This window comes from Cherax quadricarinatus, chromosome 22 (genome assembly GCF_038502225.1).
Source record: "Cherax quadricarinatus isolate ZL_2023a chromosome 22, ASM3850222v1, whole genome shotgun sequence".
In the NCBI taxonomy this organism is placed as follows: Eukaryota; Metazoa; Arthropoda; class Malacostraca; order Decapoda; family Parastacidae; genus Cherax; species Cherax quadricarinatus.
Genome location: NC_091313.1, coordinates 8431170 through 8450382, shown reverse-complemented (window position 1 = coordinate 8450382; position 19213 = coordinate 8431170). Strand labels below are relative to the sequence as shown.

At 38.2% G+C, this 19213-nt stretch overlaps 1 protein-coding gene across 1 annotated transcript in view; it reads right to left on the bottom strand.

The window, feature by feature from the left end:
* The window catches only part of NELF-B (negative elongation factor B), a gene marked incomplete at its 5' end in the record, with an annotated part of 239586 nt that overhangs the window by 38886 nt on the left and 181487 nt on the right, over positions 1 to 19213 (bottom strand). The window contains 1 exon segment of the mRNA XM_070087477.1: positions 6938 to 7138. Coding sequence (XP_069943578.1) covers positions 6938 to 7138 — 201 coding nt within the window.

Genomic DNA, 19213 nt, shown 5'->3' with positions numbered 1-19213 from the left:
TACAATGAAAAATGGAGTATACATCAACGAGTGTCTAACAAGAAAACATCAAAACCTTCTGTTCAGGTTGAGAAAACTTAAACAGGAAAAAAAATACATCAGTGTTTCACTCGAGATGGGAAAATACTAGTTAGGAAAACATGAACAGGACAACAATATACCATCTCAAATGAACATGATTTCTCTACCTTCCCTAGAAAAGCTGACATTTCTGTAACATATTAGAAAAGTGTCCTTAACACATATATACATGTGGTGCATATAGTGTATGTTACTATTACATTATTGTGCATTTTTATTTTTTTTACTAGCTTATACCAGCTACCTCAAATACTTTTTACTCTTTTTAATTGCTATTAATTGCTCAAAATTTTGTGTTGCAAGTCAAATCCTACTCCTAAATTAATGTTATTCATGGTTACTACCTGTCCATTTAATTTTGTTTACCACTACTTATTTTAGTCCCTTTTATATTGTGTGTGCAATTAGTGTATATTCCAATTATATTATTGTGCAATTCCCAGAACTATCATTTACTAGCTAGTACCAACTACCTCATATTTTTTTTTACTTTTTATAGTGCAATTAATTGCTCAACTTATATATATTACAAGTCAGATCTTACTCCCAAATCAATATTATATCATAGTGACTATCTGTCCATTCAACTTCATTTACCATTACTTAGTTTAATCCCTTATATATTTTTTTTCATCATTTTAGCTTTAAATAACTACCTTAGTTCATATATTCACAATTGTTAAAATAATCAAGGTGCTATTCTCAGGTGCTAAAGTGTAATACGTTCATTATTTTACTATTATATTCCCAAGCTCCTTTATTTGATCATCACTTTATTTGTTCACCACAACTTATTTTAGTCCCTTTTATATTGTCTCCTTTATTTTAGCTCTAAAGAACTACCTTAGTTCATACATTTACATTTGTTAAAATAATTCAGGTGCCATTTTTTAGCTTTAGAATATTTACTTTGTTTTATACTGAAGTCTAATTATAGATTCACTATAAATCTTATGATTACAAGCATTGATCCTGATACCAACCTGTTATTGAATAACTTAAATGAATCAAACAGGAACTGTAATTACTACACAGCAGAACAATCAAAGGCACTCCTCAGAGCCAACAACAACATAACTGTCTTTAACTACAATGTCAGATCTTTAAGCAAACATTACGATGACCTCACAGCATGCCAGTATGTCCATCACTACTCTCACCAAAACCTGGCTAAAGCCTGATACTACAGATGTCTATGCCATTCCTGGTTACACAACTGTAGGTCAGATCAACAAGGGGATAGCACAGCTATATACTACACAGACCCTCTAGAATGTATCAATAATACATGCACAAGGGATGAACATGGGGAATATATAATAGCTAAATTCAAATCCAAATACCTACAAAAACCTCTCACAGTGATAAACATCTACAGAGTACCACAGTCAAACATTAGCCATTTTAGTGCACACATGCACACATGAATAAAGATCACTTATTACTCTCAGGTGACTTCAACATAAATCTCCTGCAAAACTAGGACCCACATGTTACTGAATTCACAAACACTATGAGCAACTGCTTGTTGCTACCAACAGTAACAAAACCTACAAGAATTACAGAGACTAATAGTCCACGTTCAATACTCTCTCCCTATCTGATATTCAAAACCCTCTCATAACAGTGCACACCCTACCAAATTCATCCAAACAACTTCTCTCCACTACTTATTAGCAAAACTAGGATTCTCCGTCTTACTCTTAATTCTTTCAATTATAACTCTACCATACACCCACATGTTACTGCAATTGCCTTTATACAAACATGAGCAACTGCAATCCCGGCTGCCTTACCCCCTTTCATTTTACCTTGCTACCAACAGTAACTGGCTTCACCACTCTCTTAACTTCTCTCTTTTTCTCCATATACTCTTCCCTCCTTGCATCACTTCTACTTTGTAAAAACTTCTCATATGCTAACTTTTTCTCCCTTACTACTCTCTTTACATCATCATTCCACCAATCGCTCCTCTTCCCTCCTGCACCCACTTTCCTGTAACCCACACCACATGCACACATGAATAAAGATCACTTATTACTCTCAGGTGACTTCAACATAAATCTCCTGCAAAACTAGGACCCACATGTTACTGAATTCACAAACACTATGAGCAACTGCTTGTTGCTACCAACAGTAACAAAACCTACAAGAATTACAGAGACTAGTATTTCCCTACTAGACCACATCTGGACCAACACCATATCCCCTTTAAAATTAGGCATAATCACAGATAATACCACAAACCTCTACCCTATCTTCCTCATAACTAATCTAGGCAAATTACCCCAAGACACTACTAAAGTCACATTCAGACTTCATAATGAGGCAGCCATTAATAACTTCACAACAGCAATGACAAACGCTGACTGGCACACTGAGCTAGAAATCTAAACAGATATTGACAAATGTATTAATAATTTTCTAAAAAAAGACCCAATACCTCTATAACAAGCACTGCCTAAAAAAAATAAACAGATGACAGCTAAGAGACTGAACAGTCCCTGGCTAACACCCAGCATCCTCAAATCCATAAATACAAAGCACCTATACGAAAAACAGTAAAGACTGGGTCACAAAACCAGAGACCAAACAAAACGTTACTTGTCAATACTAACCAGCCTGATAAGAAGGGCAAAAAATTGTATTATGAGAACAGATTATCCAACTTAAAAGGTGATATAAAAAAGACCTGGAAAACCCTATCAGAAATTCTAGGAACAAAAAAGATATGTGTATCAGGAAAAAGTGCAATTGAACTAACAAAACCAGATGAACCCCAACTCCCACCAACTGAAACAGCAAACAGACTCAATGATTTCTTCTCCACCATAGGAAAAAACCTTGCCAATAAAATCCCAAGCTCAAATACCCCACCCAATGACTACCTCACTGGCAACTACCCGAACACACTGTTCCTAGCTCCGACTAACCCAACAGAAGTCTTCCTTATTATCAACACACTAAAAAACAAGACAGGAGATTTAAATATCTTACCACCCTTAATATACAAAAAAGCTTCACAAGTGCTGTCACCAATCATTGCAACAGTCTTTAACAAATTCCCTACAGTTCTCAAAATAGCGAGGGTCACCCCGATACATAAAGGAGGAGACCAAACAGATTTGAATAACTATAGGCCAATATCCAACTTACACCCTCTCTCTAAAATCTTCAAAAAATTAATTCATAAGCAAATCTATTCCTACCTCATCTCCCACAACATACTCAACCCCTGTCAGTTTGGGTTCAGGCCTAATAAAAATGCTATTATACACATGCTAGAACAAATATACACTGCACTCAAGAAAAAAGAAGTCCTACTGGGGATCTTCATTGATTTACGTAAAGCTTTTGATACAGATGACCAGGATTTGCTCCATATGAAATTGTCACACTATGGTATAAGAGGGCACTCCCTCAACTACCTAAAGTCATACCTCAGCAACAGAAGCCAATATGTGTACACAAATGGAGCAAACTCTTCTGCACAGCCAATTACAGTTGGTGTCCCACAGGGAAGTGTCCTTGGCCCTCTTCTCTTTCTCGTTTACATAAACGACCTACCAAATGCATCTCAACTACTCAAACCCACACTATTTGCAGATGACACTACATACGTCTTCTCTCACCCAAGCCCAGTCATGCTAGCCAATACTGTAAATACCGAATTACAGAAAATATCTACCTGGTTGATGGCTAACAAACTTACTCTCAACACTGACAAAACCTACTTCATTCAGTTTGGTAACAGAGCTGCAGATGTTCCTCTTAACATAATGATAAATGGATCACCTATGACAAAGCTCATAGAGGGAAAATTCTTAGGAATCCACCTTGATAAAAGACTCAAATTTCAAACAAATGTACAACAAATTTCCAAGAAAATCTCCAAGACCGTAGGCATACTATAGAAGATACGGTACTAGATTCCACAGTCAGCCCTCCTGGCCCTATATCACTCATTCATTTACTCCTATCTCACCTATGGAATTTGTGCAGAGTGCTCAATAACAATAAACCATCTCAGACCATTAATTACCCAACAAAAAGCTGCAGCCAGAATGATAACAAATTCCCACTACTAGCAGCACACTCCACCAATATTCAAAACTCTAAACATACTCACCATACAAAACACCCATACTTATTATTGTACCTACTACATACATAGAACACTTAACTTGGATATAAACCCTCCCCTCAAACATCTCCTTACCAACCTCAACAGAACACATGACCATAACACAAGGCACAGATCACTCTTTGATGTTCCCTGTGTCCATCTCACACTATGCAAAAACTCATTGCACATAAACTGCCCCAAAATCTGGAATTCATTACCTGTGAATATAAAAGAAACACTGTCTGTTCATAAATTCAAGTCTCTTCTTAAAAATCACTTACTCACCCACAACTAAATAAATATTAAATAACTGTATCTCATAAATGTATAACTTGTGACCCTATCAAACTTTTTTTTTTAGTTTTTTTAGTTTTTTTTTTTTTTCAACAAGTCGGTCGTCTCCCACCAAGGCAGGGTGACCCAAAAAAGAAAGAAAATCCCCAAAAAGAAAATACTTTCATCATCATTCAACACTTTCACCACACTCACACATTATCACTGCTTTTGCAGAGGTGCTCAGAATATAACAGTTTAGAAGCATATACGTATAGAGATACACAACATATCCCTCCAAACTGCCAATATCCCAAACCCCTCCTTTAAAGTGCAGGCATTGTACTTCCCATTTCCAGGACTCAAGTCTGACTATATGAAAATAACCGGTTTCCCTGAATCCCTTCACTAAATATTACCCTGCTCACACTCCAACAGATCGTCAGGTCCCAAGTATCATTCGTCTCCATTCACTCCTATCTAACACGCTCATGCACGCTTGCTGGAAGTCCAAGCCCCTCACCCACAAAACCTCCTTTACCCCCTCTTTCCAACCCTTTCAAGGACGACCCCTACCCCTCTTTCCTTCCCCTATAGATTTATATGCTTTCCATGTCATTCTACTTTGATCCATTCTCTCTAAATGACCAAACCACCTCAACAACCCCTCTTCTGCCCTCTGACTAATGCTTTTATTAACTCCACACCTTCTCCTAATTTCCACACTCCGAATTTTCTGCATAATATTTACACCACACATTGCCCTTAGACAGGACATCTCCACTGCCTCCAACCGTCTCCTCGCTGCTGCATTTACCACCCAAGCTTCACATCCATATAAGAGTGTTGGTACTACTATACTTTCATACATTCCCTTCTTTGCCTCCATAGATAACGTTTTTTGACTCCACATATACCTCAACGCACCACTCACCTTTTTTCCCTCATCAATTCTATGATTAACCTCATCCTTCATAAATCCATCCGCCGACACGTCAACTCCCAAGTATCTGAAAACATTCACTTCTTCCATACTCCTCCTCCCCAATTTGATATCCAATTTTTCTTTATCTAAATCATTTGATACCTAATAGAATACTCCATTCTATTGAATGCACAGCAACTCAGCAAATGACCATATGACCTGACTTTGAAATACTCATTTGTGCTTAATTGTTATTTGTTTACTATAATTTTTACCACTGAATATATCATTGCTTAGTTAACCTTAAGTTAATTTTAAGCCTGCCCATAATGCTCTGCATAAAAGGGTTTTTTGGCATGTTACACTTAATCACTGTATTTCTTTGTACATCTATGTATCATGTCCAAATAAATAAATAAATAAATAAATAAATAAATAAATAAATAGGATTTTCCAGGTCTTTTTTATATTACCTTTTAAGATGGATAATCTGTTCTCATAATACAAGCTTTTTGCCCTTCTTATCAGGCTGCTTAGGATAGATGAGTAACGTTTTATTTGGTCTCTGGTTGTGACCCATTCTGTACTATTTTTCATATAGGTGCTTTATATTTATGGATTTGAGGATGCCGGGTGTTAGCCAGGGACTGTTCAGTCTCTTAGCTGTGATCTATTTAGATTTTTGGGGACAGTGCTTTTTATAGAGGTATTGGGTCTTTTTTAGAAAATTATTAATACATTCGTCAGTATCTGCATAGATTTCTAGCTCAGTTTGACAGTCAATATTTGTCATTGCTGTTGTGAAGTTATTAATGGCTGCCTCATTATGAAGTCTGAACATGACTTTAGTAGTGTCTTGGGGTAATTTACCTAGATTGGTTATGAGAAAGGTAGGGTAGTGGTCTGTGGTATTATCTGTGATTATGCCTGATTTTAAAGAGGATATAGCGTTGGTCCAGATGTGGTCTAATAGGGAAACAATAGTCTCTGTAATTCTTGTAGGTTTTGTTACTGTTGGTAGCAACAAGCAGTTACTCATAGTGTTTGTGAATTCAGTTACATGTGGGTCCTGGTCTTGCAGGAGATTTATATTGAAGTCTCCTGAGAGTAGCAAGTGATCTTTATTCATGTGTGCATCAGTTGTCATACTTCCTAGGTTTTCACTAAAACGGCTAATATTTGACTGTGGTACTCTGCAGATGTTTATCACTGTGAGAGGTTTTTGTAGGTATCTGGCTTTGTGGCTGGTAGCAGCATTGAGCCTGCTACATGTAATTCCCACAGTTGGAATATCTGTCCATTCTTGTGTTTATTCAATGACAAATATTTATTAAGACTTATCACTGGTTTATAGACTATATGGCTTTGAGAGGTATGAGAATAGATGTTCTATGTTGGTGCACAAATTAAGAACATATTTAGTATTTCCAGGTGTTGCATCTGCCAAGTAATAATCTTATATTTTTTAAGTGTGTAATTTCTTTACAACATCAATGGGCTACAGTTTCTTTAGGATACATATTTTTACTTACATGATGAGGTCCAGGTTGAAGAACTTTCTGAAGTGTGTCAAGGCGTGCAGGTGGAAGCTTAGGATGAATGTACCACACCAACTTCATGACATGGCGCATAACATTTTCCCGGTTGATGTTTGTGAAGAAAAATTCATCAAATACTACAGTACAGAAATCCTCTGTTGAGAAATCATCTGCCATAGGGATCAATGCTGCAACCTGCAATGCAAAGAGCATTAGTTGCACTCATGTGGAATGCCAAAGACTAACAGAATACATATAATGATCTTTAATCAACATGAAAGGTGACCCTACAGATATGAACTATAGGCCAATATCAAACTTACCATTGCTATCCAAAATCCTCGAGAAACTCGTGCACAGGAGACTACATTCATTTATAATGGACCAAAACATACTCAACCCCTGTCAATTTGGTTTCAGGAAAAATAAAAGTACTAATGATGTAGATCTGCTTTACACAGCATTGGAAAATAAGGAATATCTGCTAGGAATTTTTATTGACCTAAGAAAAGCTTTTGACACAGTAGACCATGGCATCCTATTCCACAATCTTGACCATTATGGTATAAGAGGGCATGCACTTGCATATTTCAAATCCTACCTTACTAATAGGTATCAGTATGTCACCATTAAAGACACAACCTCATCAACATGGCCACTTGATACTGGAGTGCCACAGGGAAGTGTCCTTGGTCCCCTGCTCTTCCTCATTCACATCAATGATCTTCCAAATGTATCCCAACACCTGAAACCCATTCTCTTTGCTGATGACACGACTTATGTCATCTCTCACCCAAATCTTGCCACCCTCAACACCATTGTTAACGAGGAGCTGCTCAAAATATTGACTTGGATGACAGCCAATAAACTTACACTTAACACTGACAAAACCTACTACATGTCTGCCATCACAAATCCGGCAATCAGTTATCCGGTTCCTTCAGTTATTTGGCACTAATCTTGGCTAGCATAATTTTAAATTTCCAGGGTCACAACACCAACCTGCTGGTACTGTTTGGTGGCACTACTTGCTACATAAGTCATTCCAATTACTTTTTCTCCATTTATTGTCTTAACCTGATTACTTTTAGCCCTAGTCATGGTTCCAATGAATAAAAGAAATACTTCTCATTATGTAAAGCACCTACACAGTACATTATCTATTAAACAGTGGCTTGGAAGCCACTGTTGGTTGCCATGAGCTCAGTCTCATGAAGCAGGAGAATACGCTTTATTATTACACTAATATCAACACTACAGCTTATTTGCCTATCACAATTGATCTAATATGACATAATAAACAATATAAATAACATAAAACATGCTAAATACTCCAGAATGAATAATATTTGGCATAATACCGAGCAGTTCAATGGAGTTATGAAGAGGATACGGTACGTATACGAATACCATTCTCCTATCCCTGTCTTGGGGGCTTATATTAGAGAAAACGGAGTATAATACAGGGGTAACTGTGATATACACTCGTACTGCATGATAAACCTGAAACAAAAAGTTATTTTCTCAATACAGATTATCACATATATACAGCTAGTAACCCCTTCTCCTGTATACATTTACTAAAAACAGAGAAGAAGAAAAACTTTATAAAACTGGGATGCTTGAATGTGCGTGGATGTAGTGCAGATGACAAGAAACAGATGATTGCTGATGTTATGAATGAAAAGAAGTTGGATGTCCTGGCCCTAAGTGAAACAAAGCTGAAGGGGGTACGGGAGTTTCGGTGGGGGGAAATAAATGGGATTAAATCTGGAGTATCTGAGAGAGTTAGAGCAAAGGAAGGGGTAGCAGTAATGTTGAATGATCAGTTATGGAAGGAGAAAAGAGAATATGAATGTGTAAATGCAAGAATTATGTGGATTAAAGTAAAGGTTGGATGCGAGAAGTGGGTCATAATAAGCGTGTATGCACCTGGAGAAGAGAGGAATGCAGAGGACAGAGAGAGAGATTTTGGGAGATGTTAAGTGAATGTATAGGAGCCTTTGAACCAAGTGAGAGAGTAATTGTGGTAGGGGACCTGAATGCTAAAGTAGGAGTAACTTTTAGAGAGGGTGTGGTAGGTAAGTTTGGGGTGCCAGGTGTAAATGATAATGGGAGCCCTTTGATTGAACTTTGTATAGAAAGGGGTTTAGTTATAGGTAATACATATTTTAAGAAAAAGAGGATAAATAAGTATACAAGATATGATGTAGGGCGAAATGACAGTAGTTTGTTGGATTATGTATTGGTAGATAAAAGACTGTTGAGTAGACTTCAGGATGTACATGTTTATAGAGGGGCCACAGATATATCAGATCACTTTCTAGTTGTAGCTACACTGAGAGTAAAGGGTAGATAGGATACAAGGAGAATAGAAGCATCAGGGAAGAGAGAGGTGAAGGTTTATAAACTAAAAGAGGAGGCAGTTAGGGAAAGATATAAACAGCTATTGGAGGATAGATGGGCTAATGAGAGCATAGGCAATGGGGTCGAAGAGGTATGGGGTAGGTTTAAAAATGTAGTGTTAGAGTGTTCAGCAGAAGTTTGTGGTTACAGGAAAGAGGGTGCGGGAGGGAAGAGGAGTGATTGGTGGAATGATGATGTAAAGAGAGTAGTAAGGGAGAAAAAGTTAGCATATGAGAAGTTTTTACAAAGTAGAAGTGATGCAAGGAGGGAAGAGTATATGGAGAAAAAGAGAGAGGTTAAGAGAGTGGTGAAGCAATGTAAAAAGAGAGCAAATGAGAGAGTGGGTGAGATGTTATCAACAAATTTTGTTGAAAATAAGAAAAAGTTTTGGAGTGAGATTAACAAGTTAAGGAAGCCTAGAGAACAAATGGATTTGTCAGTTAAAAATAGGAGAGGAGAGTTATTAAATGGAGAGTTAGAGGTATTGGGAAGATGGAGGGAATATTTTGAGGAATTGTTAAATGTTGATGAAGATAGGGAAGCTGTGATTTCGTGTATAGGGCAAGGAGGAATAACATCTTGTAGGAGTGAGGAAGAGCCAGTTGTGAGTGTGGGGGAAGTTCGTGAGGCAGTAGGTAAAATGAAAGGGGGTAAGGCAGCCGGGATTGATGGGATAAAGATAGAAATGTTAAAAGCAGGTGGGGATATAGTTTTGGAGTAGTTGGTGCAATTATTTAATAAATGTATGGAAGAGGGTAAGGTACCTAGGGATTGGCAGAGAGCATGCATAGTTCCTTTGTATAAAGGCAAAGGGGACAAAAGAGAGTGCAAAAATTATAGGGGGATAAGTCTGTTGAGTATACCTGGTAAAGTGTATGGTAGAGTTATTATTGAAAGAATTAAAAGTAAGACTGAGAATAGGATAGCAGATGAACAAGGAGGCTTTAGGAAAGGTAGGGGGTGTGTGGACCAGGTGTTTACAGTGAAACATATAAGTGAACAGTATTTAGATAAGGCTAAAGAGGTCTTTGTGGCATTTATAGATTTGGAAAAGGCGTATGACAGGGTGGATAGGGGGGCAATGTGGCAGATGTTGCAGGTGTATGGTGTAGGAGGTAGGTTACTGAAAGCAGTGAAGAGTTTTTACGAGGATAGTGAGGCTCAAGTTAGAGTACATAGGAAAGAGGGAAATTATTTCCCAGTAAAAGTAGGCCTTAGACAAGGATGTGTGATGTCACCGTGGTTGTTTAATATATTTATAGATGGGGTTGTAAGAGAAGTAAATGTGAGGGTCTTGACAAGAGGCGTGGAGTTAAAAGATAAAGAATCACACATAAAGTGGGAGTTGTCACAGTTGCTCTTTGCTGATGACACTGTGCTCTTGGGAGATTCTGAAGAGAAGTTGCAGAGATTGGTGGATGAATTTGGTAGGGTGTGCAAAAGAAGAAAATTAAAAGTGAATACAGGAAAGAGTAAGGTTATGAGGATAACAAAAATATTAGGTGATGAAAGATTGGATATCAGATTGGAGGGAGAGAGTATGGAGGAGGTGAATGTATTCAGATATTTGGGAGTGGACGTGTCAGCGGATGGGTCTATGAAGGATGAAGTGAATCATAGAATTGATGAGGGGAAAAGGGTGAGTGGTGCACTTAGGAGTCTGTGGAGACAAAGAACTTTGTCCTTGGAGGCAAAGAGGGGAATGTATGAGAGTATAGTTTTACCAACACTCTTATATGGGTGTGAAGCATGGGTGATGAATGTTGCAGCGAGGAGAAGGCTGGACGCAGTGGAGATGTCATGTCTGAGGGCAATGTGTGGTGTGAATAATGCAGAGAATTCGTAGTTTGGAAGTTAGGAGGAGGTGCGGGATTACCAAAACTGTTGTCCAGAGGGCTGAGGAAGGGTTGTTGAGGTGGTTCGGACATGTAGAGAGAATGGAGTGAAACAGAATGACTTCAAGATTGTATCAGTCTGTAGTGGAAGGAAGGCGGGGTAGGGGTCGGCCTAGGAAAGGTTGGAGGGAGGGGGTAAAGGAGGTTTTGTGTGCGAGGGGCTTGGACTTCCAGCAGGTGTGCGTGAGCGTGTTTGATAGGAGTGAATGGAGACGAATGGTTTTTAATACTTGACGTGCTGTTGGAGTGTGAGCAAAGTAACATTTATGAAGGGGTTCAGGGAAACCGGCAGGCCTGACTTGAGTCCTGGAGATGGGAAGTACAGTGCCTGCACTCTGAAGGAGGGGTGTTAATGTTGCAGTTTAAAAACTGTAGTGTAAAGCACCCTTCTGGCAAGACAGTGATGTAGTGAATGATGGTGAAAGTTTTTCTTTTTCGGGCCACCCTGCCTTGGTGGGAATCAGCCAGTGTGATAATAAATAAATAATAAATAATAGCAGCATATGTATAGAGAACATGGGATAACCCAAAAAAGTCAACGTGGCTTATTTTTAGTACCTGGCTTGGGTTAGCCATATATGATTTTTGGTAAATATTCAATTCCCAGCCAGGGCAGAAACATTAGGCGTGTTTCTTTACACCTGTTGTCTATGTTTACCAACCAGTAAATGGGTATCTGGGTGTTAGCTGAGTAGTGTGGGTGTTATCCTGGGACACTGACCTAATTTTCTTGAAATACTCTGCATAACAAGTGGCTTTCTATATAGTAGTATGTCACTGATGTCAGCTAGGCCTGTATACCATGTACATGTACGCGTAGTAAATAAAGATATTATTATTATTATTATTATTATTATTATTATTATTATTATATTATTTTCTCAGTTGTTTGTTGGGTTATCTTATTCAAACTTGGGCAATGTATGATGGAAAGATACTTCTTAACCTACACCAAAAATGAAAGAAATCAGACCATAAATACCGGAGTTCACTTCTCAGCCATTAGCGGCCGCTTAGCGGTATATTTTTGTATGGTTGTTAGGGTTATATTCTCATTTTTTAAGTCTCATTTAATAAAAAGAAAGATATATTACAGAAATAGATATGATTTTGATTGCTTTCATGAAGAAAAGTACCTTGAAATTGCGCTCACAGTAGCGAAAATGTTCTATTCTTTAGTGAAGCTCAAGAGTAAACAAATGACGTCACTGTCCAATACCTGTCCGCCTGCCAGTCCAAATTCCAATACGTAGTCAAGAATGGGTTGACATTATTTATACAATTATTACAATAATGCAACAGTCTGCATAACAGTAAATCTTCTATTTTTTTTGAATAAAAATTCCAAATGGTAAGCAAGAGTAATATAAGAGGGGCCTAGAGCCGTGACTAATGAACAGAGAAAATGTTATTTTAGTGCCAGGAATGTCTGCATTGTTTATTCTGGACCCTATTATGAAATTGGCATCTGTTGAAATTTGTGTGAAATTGGCCAAATTGCCAATTTCTGACCACTTTATTGGGTAGTTGAAATAAGTGAATGGGTGGTTTCTTGTGCTCAGTTGACAGACTAGAAGTAAATAAGTTTATTCAGGTATACACAAATACAGTTACATAGATTATCATACATAGCAGTGTATGTATAGAGAACCTAGGATAACCCAGAAAAGTCAGACAAAGTGACTTATTTCCAGTACCTGGCTTGGGCTTGCCATATATGATTTTTGGTAAATATTTGTTTTTTTCTCAGTTGTTTGTTGGGCTATCTCATTGAAACTTGGGCAATGTATGATGGAAAGATGCTTCTTAATGTACAACAAAAATAAAAAAGACGGACGATAAATAAGGGAGTTCACTTCTCAGCCATTAGCCGCCTCTTTGCAGTATATTTTCGTATAGTTTTTATGGTTGTATTCTCATTTTTTTGGACTCATTTGATAGAATGGAAGATATATTACAGAAATAGACATGATTTTGATTGCTTTCACAACGAAAAGTACCTTGAAATTGAGCTCAAAGTAGCAGAAATGTTCGATTTTTGCCGATGTTCAATGAACTGTGCAAGTCAAGTTGGTTAATTTTATTAAGTGTATTCTAACCTAACGACTCTGTAATCCGGCAAACTCAGTAATCCGGCACACTACAGGTCCCAATGATGCCGAATTTGTGATGGAGGACCTGTATATTATGTTTGGTAGCAGAGCAGGTGTTGTGCAACTTAACATTAAGATCGACATCACTCTAATTGCCAGACATAACGAGGGCAAATTCCTAGGCCTATACCTCGACAACAACTTGAATTTTAGCACCCATATCCAACACATAACAAAAAAGTATCCAAAACGGTTAGGATCCTCTCCAAGATATGATACTATGTGCTGCAAACTGCCCTTCTCACACTATACCATTCACTCATTTATCCATACCTCACCTATGCTATTTGTGCTTGGGGATCAACTGCAGCAACACACCTAAAGCCAATAATAACCCAAGAAAAAGCCGCACTAAGAATAATCACTGAATCCCATCCCTGGCAAAACCCTCCTCCCACTCTTCATAGATCTAAACTTACTCCCTGTTCAGAACATCCACACTTACTACTGTGCAATCTACATCTACAGGACCTTAAATTCCAATATTAACCTTGACCTAAAATGCTTTCTTGATAGTTGTGACAGGGCCCACAGGCATAACACCAGACACAAGCATCTCTATGACATTCCCCATGTCCGACTAAACCTTTACAAAAATTCAATGTATGTCAAAGGGCCTAAAATCTGGAACACCCTAACAGAAAAGTCTAGAACTGCAGAGACATTCATCACTTTCAAATCTACCATTAGAAAACATCTTATCTCCCTGATACACCCCGTCAACTAACTACACGAAAACCACCTGGTGGTTCACATTTTCACTCGCTCACTCACCCATTTGACTATAAACACAGAAATATGAATCTTAATCTTAAAATAATGAATCCTAACTAGTCATAAGTTTGCCTGTGATACTCCAATATAGGAACTAAGTATTGTACCAAAACAAAAGCATTCACATTGGTAAATTCACAAACTATAATGTAGTCACTTAATCTTAATACCAACTTACTCCGTAATCTGTAATAATTTAGAGTTAAGAATTACTATAAGTCTGCCCGAAATGCCTAGCCATGCTAGGTGTCATAGTGGCCCCCTCTATAATTAGTATTTTATAACATGTGTATCTGAGAGAATTAGAGCTAAGGAAGGGGTAGCAGTAATGTTGAAGGATCAGTTATGGAAGGAGAAAAGAGAATATGAATGTGTAAATTCAAGAATTAAGTGGATTAAAGTAAAGGTTGGATGCGAAAAGTGGGTCATAATAAGCGTGTATGCACCTGGAGAAGAGAGGAATGTAGAGGAGAGAGAGATTTTGGGAGATGTTAAGTGAATATATAGGAACCTTTGAACCAAGTGAGAGAGTAATTGTGGTAGGGGACCTGAATGCTAAAGTAGGAGAAACTTTTAGAGAGGGTGTGGTAGGTAAGTTTGGGGTGCCAGGTGTAAATGATAATGGGAGCCCTTTGATTGAACTTTGTATAGAAAGGGGTTTAGTTATAGGTAATACATATTTTAAGAAAAAGAGGATAAATAAGTATACAAGATATGATGTAGGGTGAAATGACAGTAGTTTGTTGGATTATGTATTGGTAGATAAATGACTGTTGAGTAGACTTCAGGATATACATGTTTATAGAGGGGCCACAGATACATCAGATCACTTTTTAGTTGTAGCTACACTGAGAATAAAAGGTAGATGGGATACAAGGAAAATAGAAGCATCAGGGAAGAGAGAGGTGAAGGTTTATAAACTAAAAGAGGAGGCAGTTAGGGTAAGATATAAACAGCTATTGGAGGATAGATGGGCTAATGAGAGCATAGGCAATGGGGTCGAAGAGGTATGGGGTAGGTTTAAAAATGTAGTGTAAGAGTGTTCAGCAGAAGTTTGTGGTTACAGGAAAGTGGGTGTGGGAGGGAAGGGGAGCGATTGGTGGAATGATGATGTAAAGAGAGTAGTAAGGGGGAAAAAGTTAGTATATGAGAAGTTTTTACAAACTAGAAGTGATGCAAGGAGGGAAGAGTATATGGAGAAAAAGAGAGAGGTTAAGAGAGTGGTGAAGCAATGTAAAAAGAGAGCAAATGAGAGAGTGGGTGAGATGTTATCAACAAATTTTGTTGAAAATAAGAAAAAGTTTTGGAGTGAGATTAACAAGTTAAGGAAGCCTAGAGAACAAATGGATTTGTCAGTTAAAATAGGAGAGGAGAGTTATTAAATGGAGAGTTAGAGATATTGGGAAGATGGAGGGAATATTTTGAGGAATTGTTAAATGTTGATGAAGATAGAGAAGCTGTGATTTCGTGTATAAGGCAAGGAGGAATAACATCTTGTAGGAGTGAGGAAGAGCCAGTTGTGAGTGTGGGGGAAGTTCGTGAGGCAGTAGGTAAAATGAAAGGGGGTAAGGCAGTCGGGATTGATGGGATAAAGACAGAAATGTTAAAAGCAGGTGGGGATATAGTTTTGGAGTGGTTGGTGCAATTATTTAATAAATGTATGGAAGAGGGTAAGGTACCTAGGGATTGGCAGAGAGCATGCATAGTTCCTTTGCATAAAGGCAAAGGAGACAAAAGAGAGTGCAAAAATTATAGGGGGATAAGTCTGTTGAGCATAACTGGTAAAGTGTATGGTAGAGTTATTATTGAAAGAATTAAGAGTAAGACGGAGAATAGGATAGCAGATGAACAAGGCGGCTTTAGGAAAGGTAGGGGGTGTGTGGACCAGGTGTTTACAGTGAAACATATAAGTGAACAGTATTTAGATAAGGCTAAAGAGGTTTTTGTGGCATTTATGGATTTGGAAAAGATGTATGACAGGGTGGATAGGGGGGCAATGTGGCAGATGTTGCAGGTGTATGGTGTAGGAGGTAGGTTACTGAAAGCAGTGAAGAGTTTTTACGAGGATAGTGAGGCTCAAGTTAGAGTATGTAGGAAAGAGGGAGATTATTTCCCAGTAAAAGTAGGCCTTAGCCAAGGATGTGTGATGTCACCATGGTTGTTTAATATATTTATAGATGGGGTTGTAAGAGAAGTAAATGTGAGGGTCTTGGCAAGAGGTGTGGAGTTAAAAGATAAAGAATCTAACATAAAGTTGTTCTTTGCTGATGACACTGTGCTCTTGGGAGATTCTGAAGAGAAGTTGCAGAGGTTGGTGGATGAATTTGGTAGGGTATGCAAAAGAAGAAAATTAAAAGTGAATACAGGAAAGAGTAAGGTTATGAGGATAACAAAAAGATTAGGTGATGAAAGATTGGATATCAGATTGGAGGGAGAGAGTATGGAGGAGGTGAATGTATTGAGATATCTGGGAGTGGACGTGTCAGCGGTTGGGTCTATGAAAGATGAGGTGAATCATAGAACTGATGAGGGGAAAAGGGTGAGCGGTGCACTTGGGAGTCCGTGGAGACAAAGAACTTTGTCCTTGGAGGCAAAGAGGGGAATGTATGAGAGTATAGTTTTACCAACGCTCTTATATGGGTGTGAAGCATGGGTGATGAATGTTGCAGCGAGGAAAAGGCTGGAGGCAGTGAAGATGTCATGTCTGTGGGTAATGTGTGGTGTGAATATAATGCAGAGAATTCATAGTTTTTATAAGTTAGGAGGAGGTGCGGGATTACCAAAACTGTTGTCCAGAGGGCTGAGGAAGGGTTGTTGAGGTGGTTCGGACATGTAGAGAGAATGGAGCGAAACAGAATGACTTCAAGAGTGTATCAGTCTGGAGTGAAAGGAAGGCAGGGTAGGGGTCAGCCTAGGAAAGGTTGGAGGGAGGGGGTAAAGGAGGTTTTGTGTGCGAGGGGCTTTGACTTCCAGCAGGCATGCATGAGCGTGTTTGATATCAGTGAATGGAGACAAATGGTTTTTAATACTTGATGTGTTGTTGGAGTGTGAGCAAAGTAACATTTATGAAGGGATTCAGGGAAACTGGCAGGCCGGACTTGAGTCCTGGAGATGGGAAGTACAGTGCCTGCACTCTTAAGGAGGGGTGTTAATGTTGCAGTTTAAAAACTGTAGTGTAAAGCACCCTTCTGGCAAGACAGTGATGGAGTGAATGATGGTGAAAGTTTTTCTTTTTCGGGCCACCCTGCTTTTGGTGGGAATCGGCCAGTGTGTTAATAAAAGTAAAATAAACCACACAATATCCAAAATCTGTAAACCCCGCATTGTAACCTTTATAGAGAATAAGCTTGATTGGTTGACTGATTGATGATGAGTGGATTAAATTCATTAAGCTTAACATTGATGTTAATTTTGCAACTGAAGTACTATAGTTTTTCCTCTGAGGAAAAAGTAGATTATCAAGACACATGGCTTAACTCACTTTTTGCTTTAAAAATAATCTAATCCAGGTTACATGTAGCTTTAATGGCCCTCATTTAATTGACAGGCATTAAGTATCATTAACATATTCAAGAACCTTTCTTTAAATGTGAGCTTTATTAAGTGCTACAAAGGAACATGCATTTAATTTATCCCATTTACCTGTCATTCCATAATTTTCTCCGAATGCCTTGTAAACCTATCTCAAATTTGTTATGTACTACAGTCTGAATCTTACCCTGGTTCAGCATGTTGAAAATTCTCAATACACTCAGTTAAAACAATTGTTTTAATCATATTTACAATTGCCTTTTTTCTTCTTTCAACAAACCGGCAGTATCCCACCGAGGCAGAGTGGCCCAAAAAGAAAAACCAAAGTTTCTCTTTTTAAATTTAATAATTTATACAGCCCTTTGCTCCTGGCATTTTATTCGCCTCTTACAACACACACAGCTTACGGAGAAAGAATTCTGTTCCACTTCCCCATGGAGATAAGAGGAAATAAACAAGAACAAGAACCAGTAAGAAAACAGAAGAAAACCCAGAGGGGTGTGTATATATATGCTTGTACATGTATGTGTAGTGTGACCTAAGTGTAAGTAGAAGTAGCAAGACGTACCTGAAACCTTGCATGTTTATGAGACAGAAAAATGGACACCAGCAATCCTACCATCATATACAGGCTTTCGTTTTACACTAACTTGGCAGGACAGTAGAACCTCCCTGGGCGGTTGCTGTTTGCCAACCTACTACATAGACAATTGCCTTTTATCTTCCTAAAATTATGTAACAGTGTACAGTATATCAACCATGAAAACATTCCTCCAACATCTACATAAGTGGTTATGATGTATGATATTATTACACACATTAAATTTTTATGTCTTTATGAGGATAGTGAGGCTCAGGTTAGAATATGTAGGAGAGGAGGAGATTATTTCCCAGTAAAAGTAGGCCTAGACAGGGATGTGTGATGTCACCATGGTTGTTCAATTTATTTATAGATGGGGTTGTACAAGAAGTGAATGCTCAGGTGTTGGCAAGAGGAGGGGGATTAAAAGATGAGAATCTAACACAAAGTGGGAGTTATTACAACTGCTTTTAGCTGATGACACTGTGCTTTTGGGAGATTCTGAAGAGAAGTTGCAGTGGTTGGTGGACGAGATTGGTAGGGTATGTAAAAGAAAGAAATTAAAAGTGAACACAGGAAAGAGTAAGGTGATGAGGATAACAAAAAATTTAGGTAATGAAAGATTGGATATCAGATTGGAGGGAGTATGGAGGAAGTGAATGTATTCAGATATTTGGGAGTGGACTTGTCAGTAGACAGGCCTATGAAAGATGAGGTGAATCATAGAATTAACCCTTTTAGGGTCCCCAGGCCCTCTCCCAGACTTGTTCTCAGGGTCGCCCAAATTTAAAAAAAAAAATTCTTTTTTTCTTATGAAATGATAGAGAATCTTTTCCCGATCATAATGACACCAAAAGTATGAAATTTGATGGAAAACTTATGGAATTATGCTCTCGCAAAGTAAGCGGTCTCGACAATGTTTACACATTGG